We start from the raw sequence: 14,592 nt of genomic DNA on the forward strand, positions 1-14,592 counted from the left end.
CCTTCCTAGAAAGGGCATACTCGATCCCCAGATCCTCGGGGAGCTCAGCTCTGGGCGGGGGACTAAAGGTTCCAACGGCCACGGCCTCTGGAATTCTCCCAGCGAGCTGAGCCAGGAGGCTGGGAGCATCGAAGCAATCCAGAGCTGGGCGCCGGCGAGGACTTCAGGCGGCAGGAACTCTCGGGGAAGACAGGGGACGCAGGGGAGTGGTTCTGGCCCTAGCCACTCTAACCAGCCCGTCCGGTGTTTGTGCGACGGCCGCACCCAGCGGTGAGTCACCGGGCGGGACCAGGAGGGCGAGGACACGCCCCGAAGACCTGGGCCCCGCCCGATTGATTTGGTTGGCGCGGCCGCCAAGAGCTCCGCCCACGACACGCCCCCCGGGAGGGCCCTGCGGCGCACAGGACTGTGCACGTGAGCGCGTTGCACGCAGGCCTGAAGCGCAGGCACCCGGCAGACTGCGTGCGCGCGCTAGACCACTCCCGTTGACACCCCTTCCGTTCCGGATGCGCCAGTATCTTCTGGCCTAGGGTGGAGACCGGCGTTTTTGTCTGGCAGGTCCCCAAGACTGTCTAGAGTTCGGCAAACTTTATTCCCTCCAACCTCCCCTGCACGTGTCCACGTGTTCGTGCACGCGATACCAGCTCTGGGTAAGCCCTGCTGGTGGGTGACTCATCGTTGCCACAGGATAAGCCCAGCCCTGGCGCCGGGCGCTGGCGGCCCTCTTCATCAGAGCCCTTGCCGCACCTTGGCTGGTAACGCCCCATTCCCTTTCCCCACCTCCCCGCCTTTGTACACACTGTTCCCCCCCCCCGTCCGCATGATCTTGTTCTCTTCTGGACGAGTACGTACATAGTCATGCCGTTTAAACTCTGGCTACAAGGCACTTCCAGTTCAGGGGAGACTGATAGAAAAAAGCGTCGTCCTAGAGGCTTTCGGCGACCTGCCAGCAGGGTGCAGCGTCGCGTCCACCCCCCGCACCCCTCCCCGTCACACCCCCAGCCCAAGTCTTTTTGTGTGTAACCATCTGCCCAGGGGACCTTTCCTTTCTCCAATCCGAGATCCCTCCCAAGGAAGCAATAGGTTTCCTTCCTAATCCTTGGTATCTGTCACCCTCACCGCAGGGCCAAGCTCAGTTTCACGGTTTGTTCCTGTTTCTGACTTCCCCAAAGAAGGCCTCACCTGGTCTACAAAATGGGCCAAGACCTAAAGGGAAGGTCCTGGAAGAGATACCTGGAGTAATGTGGAGGTGCTTCCAGCATCTCCAGGAGCCCCTGCCCCCAGAAGAGGATGCCAGTGTTGGGAGAGATCACATGGGGCCACACCCAGAGGCGGGTGGGGCTGAACTGTCAGAGCCTTCAGGTCCTTTTTGGTCGGCAACCTTCCCCGCCTGACTCAGGAGAAATCCCAGTTGGCCCAACAATCTTTCTTAATCCTATTTTCCTTCTGAGTGTGTTGGCCTTAGGAATGAGTGTGTGAGCCATCTCAGACCAAGGAGAGGAGGAGTCGGGTCTGAGAACCAGGAGACTTCTAGGAAAGGGTTTCTCATCCTCCAAGAAAAGAGGAAGCATTTCTTCCTCTTCCACTGGACACTTTTGTGACCGGAAATGATGCTTAGGACTCTGGCAGCCACTTCTAACCTCAGGAGGAAGGAGCCAGAGGAAAGCCAACTTGCTGATTAGGGCAGAGCAGAAGTATGAGAAGAACCGATATCCCAAGTTATTTTATTGAGTCCCTAACTTAACCAGTCCTGCACCTGCACAGTAGGCAAAAGGATCTGTTTTCTCATCGTTTAAGCTGCTGTGAAGTATGTTTCTATTACAAAGAAAAGCTAAAATCCTGATGTTGGCTCAGTGATAGTAGGGTCCTTCCTTTGCAGCCTCCCTCGCCGCCTCAGCCTCCTTGCTCAACATGCCGCCCTCTCAGTTTCAGCCCTGTTGACCTCAGTTCATTCCCGTCGTGCGTCAGCTCAGCTCCGTCTGTGTGTGTGCTGTTTTTTTTTTTTTTTCTACCTGGAATGCTGTCCATCCTTCCCCATAAATCACCCTTGTCTAGGTGGCTTCTGCTCTTTCGTCCTTCAGATCTCGGCTTCCCAGATCGGCCCCCAACAAACACAGAATGGGTCCAGCCACTGCCGGTGTGCTTCTTTCCCCACTTATGGACTAATGAGGGGCTCTCCTGTGTGCTTAGCTCTGATGGCTGTCCACAGGCTGCAGCCAAGTCCCCTGTGCTGATGAGTGCGTGCCCAGTGCCTAGAGTGGGGCTCTGGCAGCATCCGCCGAATGAAAGCAGGGATGATGGTCCGCTGGTTCTCCTCCCAGGTAACAGAATCGCCATGCTAGGTCCCCTCTAGTGCCGACTCTACCGGGCAGCCCCTGCGCGTCTCTCTGCCCCGAGCATGGGATGCCTCTGCATTCCTCGATTCCCCCAACACCGAGCCCTGGGGGTGCGGCCAGGTTGGACTTGTCTTTGGCTATATGCCTGGGTCAAGGTGGACGTGGTGCTACGGAGCCCTGGGAGCCTGCAGGAGCCCAGGCCTGTCTCCATGAGGTTCATGAAGTTAGTGAAACCCAGACAGGCTGAGGAGAAGAAGGCTGTGGCCTCTGCACCTGCTGGGTCTTGGTCAGGTCTCCAGAGATGATTCTCCCATTAGCAGCTCCTCAGGTGGTTCCTGGTTCTCCAAATCCCAGTTCTCCAAGTAGCCAAAGGCAAAGTCACCAACATCACGTTTTGGACTTCAGCTCCGATTCCCATCAAATTACAGATGAGAAGGGCAGAGTTTTCTGCTTTCCACCTTCTCTCCCTTTCTCGTTTGTTTTTGGTGGTTGTTGGTTGTCTCATTTCTCCTTTGTGAAAATGCATAGCATTTACATTCCATTCCTCCACACCTTTGTTTTGCCTTAGATCTGTAACTGAAGATACTAGAAGCAGCCTGCCATTGTCTGCTGAAGTATTTTCTATTGTCTCTTGGTTGGTTGGAGGTAGTCCTCTAGAAGTTTCCTCAAGAATGAAATATTTTCAGATGAACTGAGAAGACGTCTGGGATGTGAACTGAGAATTATTAGAGCTAGGCCCCTTGGGTTACAGCAGTGTGTCCATGAGGGTTCATGGTGTTCTGTTTTTTGTGTGTGGCATTTTCTATTTTTAAAAAGGTTAAAAAGTTAAAAATTAAGAAAGAAGAGCTCATGTGAACCAAATTCTGTGCTCTTAAGTGTGTGGAAATGTTAGTCTGCAGCCTTTATACTTTATCCTCAACTGGGTTTGAAATGTTCAGCTCACACTTTCTTCCTTGAGTGTCTTCTAGAAATGGCTGCAGTGCCTTCTGCCACAGACTGAATAAGTCTGATTTCTATTTCACTGGAATTTCTTCTTTTTATTTATTTATGGCTGTGCTGGGTCTTTGTTGCTGTATTGTTCCTTGTTGCCCCGTGGAGTTTCAGGAAGGGGAAATGGGACTCCTTAGGGTTTAAGCTGCTGTCATGTTGCTTCCAGACCTGGAAGTCTGGCAGGCTAAGCTGGTGTTCTCTGTTTATAGAGAATGCACATATTCAGTGGTGTTTACTCCCTGCCCTCGCCCTGGGAACTTGCCTCTTGAACCGCATTTCCCAGGCTCCCTTACCTTCCGGACTTGTTGGGTTTGGCTGCAGGGGATATCAGTAGGAGATGGAGAAGAGATGAGTTTATGCCTCCTGCCCTCTTCTTGCCGGGCATGGTTGGGCAGTGGCCTTGTTCCTCTGCTGGCCGTGGCAGCTCCTGTCTGCTGACCCTCTCCTATAGCTGGAGCTCGCATCAGGGTCTACAGCCCCTCCAGGCCAAGGGTCCCCCATTGCTCCAAGTCCCGGGCAGCCTTGTCATCTTTCATTGATTCCCTTAAGTCTGCCCACACCTTTGTGAACTCTCCATTTCCTCAGCTACCCCTCTGATGTGCCCTCTGCCCATGGGTGTATGAGAGCTGGGTTGCTAGGGAAGTCTTCTTTTGGTGACTGACAAACCAAGTCTCCTGGAATCTCTTCTTGGCTCCCCTGTGACTGGAATGGGTCTGTATGTATAAGATGTATGGGCTCTGTATGTACGGAGCTCAGATCCATGAAGCAGAAGTAGGAGAAAGCATAGGCAGGATAACAGTTATAAAACTCTTGCTGTTCATGACATTTGCAGTCACAGGATTAAAAAAAAATTATCATGCTTCAGATGTGAGACAGCCCTAAGTATTTAAGCATAGTTAAACTTTTGATTCCCCCAGAATTGTTCATTGCTCAGTTGGCAAATTGCTTTTGAAAAATTGGCTCTCCTTGACTTGATGATGGAGTCATCTGGTCCTTTGCCAGACTGGGTTGTTGAGCAGATTCCATTTGAATAATTAGTTGACTCTTGTTAAAGCTCAGTTCTCGAAGCCCCAAGTGTAGGACTTGACCTTCTGACTCAGGACAAGCTGACTCGGCTGCCTGTGTTCAAGGCCTGCTCTGTGGGGACCCATCATGACAGGCTTCTGCCCAGATGGGGTGTTTCCTACCTGAGTCACCCCAACCTCATCCAGGTAGGAGTAACCCAAGCCCAACCCCTTAGACCAGAAGCCTTCTTAGGAGGGTATGAGACTGTCCTAGGTTCTTTGGGCTGGAAAGGAGTCCAGCCTCAGGGAGCCCAGATGGGCTGGGCTGAGCTGAGAGGCCAGGGAGCTGGTCAGAGCTACAGTGGGAAGGCTGGTGGGACTAGAAGTGGGCCAGAACACCAAGGTCTGGGGCCCAAATCCAGTCTTGAGCAGCTTGGCCTCTCCAGGCCTTCCCTCTCCCTGTTGCATTTGGGATCTGTACCTGAACCCAGCCTTGTCAGGAGATTTGGGGCCATGATATGTTGTCACTGGAGTCTGGGTGCTCACACCAGGGCCGTGCATTAAGGAGGAGAGGGTCCCCTGGGCCAGGGGATGCAGTGAAGGTAAGAGCAGTCTGGCAGGGAGGAGGAAAAGTGCAGCCAGAGGGCTCCTGGCTGGCTCTGGGCCCAGAGTCCTGCTGAGTGGCCGAGCCCTGATGGGCCTGTCAAGGAGCTGGTGAGCTCCCAAGGAGAGGGCCACAGTGACGAGTGCCCAAGGGTGGGCACTGGCGCAGTGGCGTCATGGGGTCCTGAAGCCATCCCAGAGCTGGTGGCTGACACCGCCATCCTGTCAAGGGGTCCAGCAGAAAGGACCCATGTAGGGGTGGAGGACACACGCAACCTCAGAAGGAACAGGCAGGGGGCTTTGATGGGCCCAGGGAGCGTCCCCATGGGTCTCTCAGGCCAGTTCCCAACGGCCATGTCCCAGAAGTGCCCCCACCCTTGGCAGTGTTGTCCAAAACCATGAGCAGAACTCTCTGGGATTTGGATGTAACAGGGAGGCCAGAGTCATCTAGACCTGCTTAAACTGCAGGGCCCCTCACTTTCATGGCCACTTCTAAGTCCACAGGGTCAAACATATACGTGTGTGTGTGTGTGTGTGTATTCACACGGATAGTAATATTCTTTTTCTTAAAGGGACTCTCCAAATTGTTTAAGACCTGATCAGCTCCTGCTTATGGCACGTGTGGGGCTATGGCCTTGTGACCCAGAGTTCCTGCTGGCTCTACTATCCACTGCCCACCCTAGGGCGGTTGGCCACTGCCCAGGGCCTCCCAGCACCACTCAGGAATGTGGGAGGGCCTCGACTCCTTAAGCCTGTGTCAGGTAAACACTAATTAGACCCTGCCACTCCCTCCTGGACTCCCCTGAGGGGTAAGGGAGCCTGTCTGGGGGGAGCAGCCTCAAACTCCTGCCCCAGGCCTGGGCTTTATGAGCAAGTCCTTGAAAGGGCCTTCCCTCCATGACCCCTAGCCAGTGGGAGTTCCATCTCCAAGCCCTCTCACTCCGAGGCAGCTTTATACCCCTGCCACTGTTTGTTCCACCCACTGATTGGTCAGGGCTCACTGCCAAGCAGCATGGACCTAGCTAGCATCTCTAGCACATCACTGATAAGAGGGTGGGAATGGAAGTTTACCACGAGTTTGCATGCCTGGCCCCACCGACTATCAGTGACAAGGCCAGGAAGGCCTGGATGCCCCCATTTTATAGATGAAGAAACTGAGGCTCATCTGGGCTAGTGACTAAGGGAAGCAACATGTGATACGTGGCTTGAGGCATCTCTCTCCATCCTGAGTAACTCGGAAGGCAGTCTGGCTCCCTAAGCATGTAATGTTTCAGGGACTGGTAGAGCTTCTTTCCGGGAACTCTTGCTACAGCCAGAAGCACATCCCCAGTTGGTGGCAGGGTCCTCCATTTACTCCCATAGGACCTCTTGGGTGGGCACTTCTGACTTCACAGGGCTTCCCTAAGAGGCCAGGCCCCAAAGTGTGAGGAGGACTGGGTTCCCTTACCTGCAGGCTGCCTAAGTGCTGGGCCACCTGGGTGCTCCTGTGAGTGAGAACCAGGTAACTGCAAGTCAGGGACTACTAGACTTCTGGTCAACGCTGCAACCTTCTCTGCCTTGGGCCAGGCACGGCCCTCATTTCTCTACTCCCCAAGACTGTCCAGGGGAGGCTGAAAGGCCATTCTGCTGAGCTGAGTTGTTGGGAATAGGGAGGGCAGTGGCCTCCACTCCACTTGTATTCCTGGCCTGGGGCTGCGCAGGTACCCAGCCTTAGAAAATGCTACACCCCTGACTAGGCCACCCTAGGGATAGTAGGCAGCAGGCTGGAAGTTCTTGGCCTTGTCTGGATACACAACTGTGCCCAGACTGCCATGAGTCCAGGGGACTGGCAGGGCTGAGGTCCCCAAATGCCTCTCACCCTACAGGACACTAAGGCCTTTTGCCTTGGGAGAGGGGTATGTCCAGGAACCGAGCTCTGTCCAGCCTCATGCTCCCGGTCCCTGCTCCTCATGGGGTCTCAGGTTATGGGGAGTGGGGGTTTCATGTTGCCAGAGGAGCACTTCGCCAGGCACAGCATTGGGGTGGCCCCACCCAGCTTCTTCCTCCTGAGCCTGTGCTGACTCACCACCAGCATGAGTGCTCATGTCCCAGAGCCCGGCCAGGTATCAGAGGCATCTATAAAAGCAGACTGGTCCAGGCCCCAGCATCCTGCTTGATTACCACCTGTTGCCACACAATGCTGGGAGGCCTGGGGAAGCTAGCTGCCGAGGGCCTGGCCCACCGCACGGAGAAGGCCACAGAGGAAGCTGGTAAGGACCCTGGGGCTCCTTTCCCCTTGCGATGTTCCTCCCACTGGGGGACTCAGGACAGACTTGACTGGGCCAGTGAAAAGCTCATCCCAGCAGGATTTGGGCAGGCTTTGGTCCCATGGAGAACCAAGGATGATCAGCTCCACAGGCATGGAGGTAGGGGACTGTAGAAGCTAAACCAATAGGAGCCGCGAGAGGTCCACTGCCCCAGCAACCCGCCTGGTTAGACCTGTTTTGCCCCCCACCCCCTAGGCTTGACACATTCTTGGGGTCTGTGGCTGTGGGACGGAGGCGGCAGCTCAGAGGAGGCCCCTCGTAGCAGGAGGGGAGCCAGGGTGCTGGGTGAGCAGCTGGTGACTTGGCTCCTTGCCTCTGGAAACCGGCAGTGGGTGGGAGGCTTTCATGTTAAAAGAGCTTATTCTAAGTATCCTATAGATGCTACAGGAAAAGGAAGGTGGATTTTAATTTTTTACCATAACTTTAAAGCATCAAAGATTTCTTGCTGAAGAATCACCAAGTTTGATTGTGTTCAAAGTCAGCCCCTAGAGTTTACACAAAGGACATTTTTAGTTTCTTCAAAGTCCCCAGAAACTCTTTTTTGTACATCAGCCCTTGGATACAGAGAAGCTGATCCAAGCCCTACCCGTTTGACATTTTGTGAAAAACAGCTTGTGCCGGAGTTTGCTGTTCTCTTTCTAAATGGCTGCAAACATGTCTGTGTTTCATTTTAGCTTTGCAACTGCTGTTGACCGCCTACTTTCATCTTGACCAGCTCTCTGAGCGCTGTGTTATTCCCAGGACAAGGGAACCCAAGCAGTGGAGTTAATTCTAGGAGTTAGAATCTGAAATAGTCCTTCTGGCCCAACATCTTTCAGCTCTAGCACGTTACCACCCTAGGAGGGCAGAGAGTTTTGTCTCATTGGAGGAACTGCTTTGGGGGACTTGGTGTTGCTGTGGGAGGGGAGTGGTGGTGGTGGGGGTGAAGCTTTGACATTCAGCCTCCTGCTGCGGCCTCCATTCAGCCATAGGCAGAGGAGCAGCTCACCTGAGAGGCGTGGTGACCTGGGAAATAGGCCCAGCCTTGGCTCCAGGTCCCCAGCCTACAGGAAGGCCTGCTCGTCAGCATTCCAGGCCTTGCTGGGCAAGGGACTCGGAGAGCCCTGTGCCCTGCCAGCTTGGCTGCTAGCAGCCGGGTCCCACTCCAGCCTCTAAAGGAAGCCAGCTGGGGGCTCTTGGTGAGCAGCTTGTCCTGTCCCGGCGGGAGTAGCATCCTGGCGGCCCTTTGGGGATACCCAGGGCTGTCTGGGCCCTGCCGTGAGGACGGGCAGCTTACACTGTGCTCTCACTCTGGGCTTGTCTCATCTTTTCAGTTCATGTTGTGGAGGGAGTGGTGAAGGAGGTGATAGACCATGCCAAGGAGGCTGGAGAGAAAGGTAAGGCCAAGTTCGGGTGGGAAGGAGGGAAGCTGGGTGTTGGCGGCAACCTGCTCCTTGCCTAGCCAGGCCAAGCCCTGCCCCCGAGGTTGCTTCCTTCCGGCTGGGGTGCATTCCCTGCGCTCAGCTGAGATGTCACACTGTACTTGCTGCAGCAGGAACCATCTAGGTAGTCCTCTCTGTGGGATGTTAATAGGATGGTGTCACGAAAGATCAGGCGGCAGTGTGCTGGGACAAAACATTGGAGACATAAAGTATATATTTGTATAAATACGTATTTGTTTAAATGTTTATATGCTTGTTTACATGTTTCTGTATCACAGTGTACAAAGCTTGTGTATGTCTCGCTCCTTACAACAAAGTAGTTTGCAGATAGATTAGGACTTAAATATAAATACACGAAATCATTGAATTCATAGAAAAGAACATAGATTTTGGCATAATCTCAGAGAATGGAGGATCTTTTTAATGACGACAGAAGATCCAAAGGCCACAAAGGAAATATTAGGTAAATTGGACAGTGTGTGCTAGGTCACTTCAACCGTGTCCAACTTTCTGTGACCCCATGGCCCATAGCCCACCAGGCTCCTCTGTTCATGGGATTCTCCAGGCAAGAATACTGGAGTGGGTTGCCATTTCCTTCTACTAAATTGGATGGTATAAAACTTAAAAAATTTCCATAGTGAAAAAAAAAAAAATACCATAAGCCAAAGAAAAGAAAAACCACAAACTGAACAAAAATATTTGTAGTAGAAATGATAACCCAATATAAAAATGACCAAAAGATATAAACAGTTCACAGAAAAATGAAGCCTGAGTAGGCAGTACACCCAAAAGCAGATGCCCTATGTCACTAATAGTTGGAGAAATGCAGAGGCTGTTTGGAGAAATAAAACAAAGTGCGAATGCCTTCATCCAGGAGCTGCGCCCTGCTCTGTCCCACATCGCCTGCAGGGCGCAGCCCAGTGAGGCTGCCGCATCCCACAGCACACTCCAGGCGACACCAGCCCAGCGAGCGACTTGAATTGTTTTCTTTGCTCACCTGGGCATTCTTCGTCTTCCTTCCCAACAGCCATTGCTGATGCTTTAAAGAAGGCCCACGAGTCGGGGGAGAAAGCGGTAAAGGAAGTCACTGAGACGGTGACCAACACAGTCACGAATGCTGTCACACATGCAGCAGAAGGCCTGGGCAAACTGGGACAGTGAGCTTGCCTGCCACCAGCAGGCTCTTCCTGAATCACAATAAAAGGCTGTGATTAACTGTGTACGCTGAGCCCTGGCTTTGTTCCTGTTTGGATGGAAACGTTGCCTGTGTCCCGAGTGTGCCCTCTGCAGTGACAAGGGGCCAGCACCTTGGCTCGCACTGGGGGCCACACAGTTCCCTGAGATTAATCAGATGTGCTGCTCTAGGTTTATGATCTCTCGTGTCAGCAAGGAGCTCTTGAGGACTGTTGGTGTCTGTGCTACCTCTCCTAAAAGAATATTTCCCCAGAAACTATGCAAAGCTTTCAAACACCTCAGTGCTTCCAGGACACCCCAAGAAAGGACCACAGTTCAGCTTACATGCTATTTGGGTTTTCTTTGAATGTTCTTGCAGGAGTCAGGGAAGATAACAGGCCAACTGAGCTGGGCAGGATCAGGCAGACTGCTTCAGGTTCTCAAAGAGGCTTTAGAGAACTGTTTCTTCTGGACAGTCACAGAATCGTGATTGTCATGGAGAAACTGAATCCGCCCCCCCGTTGGAGACTCTGTCAAGCCTCTGCTCAGAGACGTGCATTAGGCTTAAATTGGCTGTAGTAGGCAAGAAAGCCTGGCCTTCCCTCCTTCCTGCCATGAATGAATCAGTACCATAAAAGGTGTTTTGTGGAACGAGTTAGTTGCTCACCATATTTCTGATGGTCTTTCAGAATTGGCTTCACAAGTTTCTGAATGGCCCAGGAAAATCCAGTGTCCTGGCTTGAAACGTTTGCTACTGTCCAGCTGGGTCTGGGCCTTGTATCTTGGTTTGGTTTCTGATGACTTCTGAATTCTCCCAATCCAAACCCAAGCTCAAAAGGATGTGACTTGTGAGTTTTAGTGTCAATCAGAACAGGCTCTTTGGACGGCAGTTCCTCTTAGCAGCGTTTATTTTATTCTTCAGGTACACAGACAGAGGCCCACAGGGTGAGGATACATCCTGACATATTTGTGATAACACGAGATCAGAAACACCCTAAAATGGTAATCAGAAATCACTTGGTTGGCAAGCTTAATTGTGCTTATTAGGTTTGACACACACTACAGAACTGACATTTATTACTTCTAGCATATTTATAATGCCTTAGCATGAAAAATGGGACTTTTGCTTAGATGGCCATCTAAGGACTGGATAACAATTACTGCATTTCTATGAAATGGAATACTCTGTGGCTGTTAAGGGACTTCCCTCGTATCTCAGCTGGTAAAGAATCCACCTGCAAAGCAGGAGACCCTGGTTTGATTCCTGGGTTGGGGAGATTTGCTGGAGAAGGGACAAGCTACCCACTGCAGTATTCTTGGGCTTCCAAGACATTTATTCCAACACAATAAATGTAATGTGCTTGAATCATCACAAAGCCATCCCCCCCCCCCCCAACCCCCACCGCCGATCTGTGGGAAAACTGTCTTTCACGGAACTGGTCCCTGGTGCCAAAAAGGTTAGGGACCACTGTGGTAGTAACCTCAAGGCTCACAGTCATGGATAAAGGAGAAAATACACGTGTCTCATATATGCCCTTCCTCCGTCCCTGTGCGCAGAATACTCTGTGGCTGTTAAGGGACTTCCCTGGTATCTCAGCTGGTAAAGAATCCACCTGCAAAGCAGGAGACCCTGGTTCAATTCCTGACTTGGGGAGATCTGCTGGAGAAGGGATAGGCTACCCACTGCAGTATTCTTGGGCTTCCCTGGTGGCTGTTAAGAATGAGAAAAATGTACATATATCATTAGGGAACAAATGAGTTAGTAACATGTGAAATATGTATGTAGAACTAGTTCATTTTTTTTTCAAAGCAAACAAGAAAACTGGTAGAATATATATGCGTATGTATATAGCAAATGTTAACCATGTCTGTATGTATATAAAATATTAACCGTGTGCAACTCTGTGTTTCTTTGGAAATATGAGGAATCCTCACTTTTTCTATTATATAAATGTAAATGATGCTTGAATTTAAGAGAAAACCAATACAGATATATTTTGAAATGTGGTTATGGAGGCCACATTCTAGCTTATTGAAGACTGCTTCCTAGTTAAGTGCTTCTTAAAGTTTGCTGGTTTCATATTTGAAAACCAGTGTAATACGAAAGTACCTTTGTATTCTATTGCGAGTTGATCACTAAAAGGATATCTCCTGTAAGCTTAAATTATAGGTAAGGGCCCATCTCTGGAAAACCTGCCTCCCAGGTAACGAGCATGAAGCTAAAATACCTTTATTTAGCTCTCAGGAAACATGCTGACCAGGCATACCTGCTAGAGTCGGACACGACTGAGCGGCTTCACTTTCCCTTTTCACTTTCATGCACTGGAGAAGAAAATGACAACCCACTCCAGTGTTCTTGCCTGGAGAATCCCAGGGACGGGGGAGTCTGGTGGGCTGCCGTCTCTGGGGTCGCAGAGTCGGACATGACTGAAGTGACTTAGCAGCAGCAGCAGCAGCAGCAGGCACACCTGTGAATGACGACAGGGAGGGAGAAATGAACACATCTCTCCTGGAGGCTGATGGGAACCAGGAAGTGTTTGACTTTACCCCCTCCCCTTTTTGTGTGAAAGAACCCAACCTCAGGCAGGATGGTTCTGTGGCATGTGAGGCCACCATCTTCTTGTGTGCTGGCTTTCTGAATGAAGTTGTTAATCCTTGCCCTAACAACTCATTTCTCCACTTATCGGCCTATAGTGTGGGAAGCAGCATGAGCTGCACCAAAATTTGTTAGAGTTCAAGATTTGCTACTCATGGCTAGCCAGCCCTTGTTGGGGAGTTTTCGGGGAAGGCCCTAGCAACTGCCGGGCCACTTAACCCGAGAATCTTGCCTTCAAAATTCCCTGAAGCAGCACCGGCTTCCCCAGAACTTGGCAACTGGAGCAGCAAATTGACATTTAGGAGTTGACAAGCTCCATCCACACAGTAGGGTAGGTTGCTCTGGTGTGTTCAGCCAGAAACTTTTCTCTTCATTTGGGGCTTTTCCTTGGGAATAAGCCAACTTGTTTTATATTTGAGTGGAGTGCCCTGTTGGAAAGCGTAGAGTTGTTGGGCTTTTACGAGACACATGACCAGTTCCTTTGCTGCTCTGATGCTAGCATTGTGCGTGAGGTTTGTGTTTTGTTTGTCTTGAGTTTCTGTCTTTAAAAATGGGGAATATTTTACATATGGTAATATGGATGTTTCAGTGTGCAAGTTCGATGCATGAATCAGGGCACGCAAAGCTGGTGATCTGGGACAACCCAGGGAGATGGGGTAGGGAGGGAGGTGGGGGGCTTCAGGACAGAGGAACACGTGTACACCAGTGGCTGACACATGTTGAAGTATGGCAAAAACCACCACAATATTGTAAAGTAATTAGCCTCCAATTAAAATAAATAAATTGATTTTAAAAATGAATACAAAAGTATGTAATTGCAAGATTGAAAGAAAAAAAAATGGAGACTGTTTGAATTAACCCTAAAGAAAGTTCTCTGAAGCTTATTTTGGATAAGTCATCTGATTACAGCTATGAACCCTGGGTGAGGAGAAGATGCTGTTTTATTGTACTGATAACAGTGTGTGAGCACAGTACCTGTTAGGATCACCACAAGGGATTTAGGCAGGGTTATCGTGGGACCCTGTACACTACGTCCTGCTGTCCTTGCTGTGTTAAGTACTTCATTTATGGTCTCCTGTGTTGTTGGCGTCAGAGAAGGCAATGGCACCCCACTCCTGTACTCTTGCTTGGAAAATCTCGTGGATGGAGGAGCCTGGTGTGCTGTAGTCCATGGGGTTGCTAAGAGTCAGACACGACTGAGTGACTTCTTTTCACTTTTCACTTTCATGCATTGGAGAAGGAAACGGCAACCCACTCCAGTGTTCTTGCCTGGAGAATCCCGGGGACGGGGGAGCCTGGTGGGCTGCCGTCTATGGGGTCGCACAGAGTCGGACACGACTGACGCGACTCAGCAGCAGCAGCAGCAGCATGTTGTTGGCGTATGTAACACCCCCAAGACCAAACTTGAGGGTTTGTTTAGGATTTTCTGTTTGTCCTTTGGGTTTGTCATTTCATTTTGTTTGGTATAGCCAAATCAGTTTTGTGATATTTGAAACTTTTAATGATGTCAAATGGAGGAAAGGAATAGGAAAAAAAAAAAAAAACCAAAAACCCTGTCTCCTCTTGTCTAAAAGTGGGACATTCTCAGGAAGAAAAGGTTCCACTTCATTCCTAAAATCACCAAAAGTTACAAATAGAAGTAAAATAAATATTTATAAAAAGTGTTTAGTCATCTAGACCAGTGATCTTGATTTGCCCCATTTGCCAAAACCTAACCTCTTTTGTAACTGATAGGTTTTTACGTTGCTGTACCTGATTCAGGGCTGAAATTTTGGAGTGGGAACTGTGAGGTCCTTGTATGTGTGTGTGTGTGTTTGTATATGTTATAGATTGTAGAAATGACAGCATTACTTAGTAAAACAGCTCTATTGAATTCAGTTCAGTTCAGTCACTCAGTCGTGTCTGACTCTTTGCGACCCCATGAATTGCAGCACGCCAGGCCTCCCTCCCTGTCCATCACCAACTCCCGAAGTCCACACAAACCCATGTCCATTGGGTTGGTGATGCCATCCAACCATCCTCATCCTCTGTCATCCCCTTCTCCTCCTGCCTTCAATCTTTCCCAGCATCAGGGTCTTTTCAAGTGAGTCAGCTCTTCGCATCAGGTGACCAAAGTATTGAAGTTTCAGCTTCAACATCAGTCCTTCTAATGAACACCCAGGA

The 14,592-nt window shown here is 50.6% G+C and overlaps 1 protein-coding gene and 1 long non-coding RNA gene across 2 annotated transcripts; one reads left to right on the forward strand and one right to left on the reverse strand.

Annotated features, from left to right (window-relative positions):
• The first annotated feature begins 513 nt into the window (after window positions 1-513).
• LOC101113302 (uncharacterized) lies at window positions 514-9,880 on the forward strand. Its single transcript, XM_004021543.6, has 3 exons — window positions 514-7,182; window positions 8,553-8,615; window positions 9,688-9,880. The coding sequence occupies exons 1-3, from the start codon at window positions 6,831-6,833 to the stop codon at window positions 9,819-9,821; spliced, it is 549 nt and encodes a 182-aa protein (XP_004021592.4). The 5' UTR covers window positions 514-6,830; the 3' UTR covers window positions 9,822-9,880.
• Window positions 9,028-13,218, reverse strand: LOC121818000 (uncharacterized). Its single transcript, XR_006058116.2, has 2 exons — window positions 12,101-13,218; window positions 9,028-10,827 (listed from the first exon to the last, which is right to left on the reverse strand). It is a non-coding gene; the product is annotated as an uncharacterized LOC121818000 (long non-coding RNA).
• Window positions 13,219-14,592: the final 1,374 nt, after the last annotated feature.

Source organism: Ovis aries, chromosome 25, assembly GCF_016772045.2.
Source record: "Ovis aries strain OAR_USU_Benz2616 breed Rambouillet chromosome 25, ARS-UI_Ramb_v3.0, whole genome shotgun sequence".
Lineage (NCBI taxonomy): Eukaryota > Metazoa > Chordata > Mammalia > Artiodactyla > Bovidae > Ovis > Ovis aries.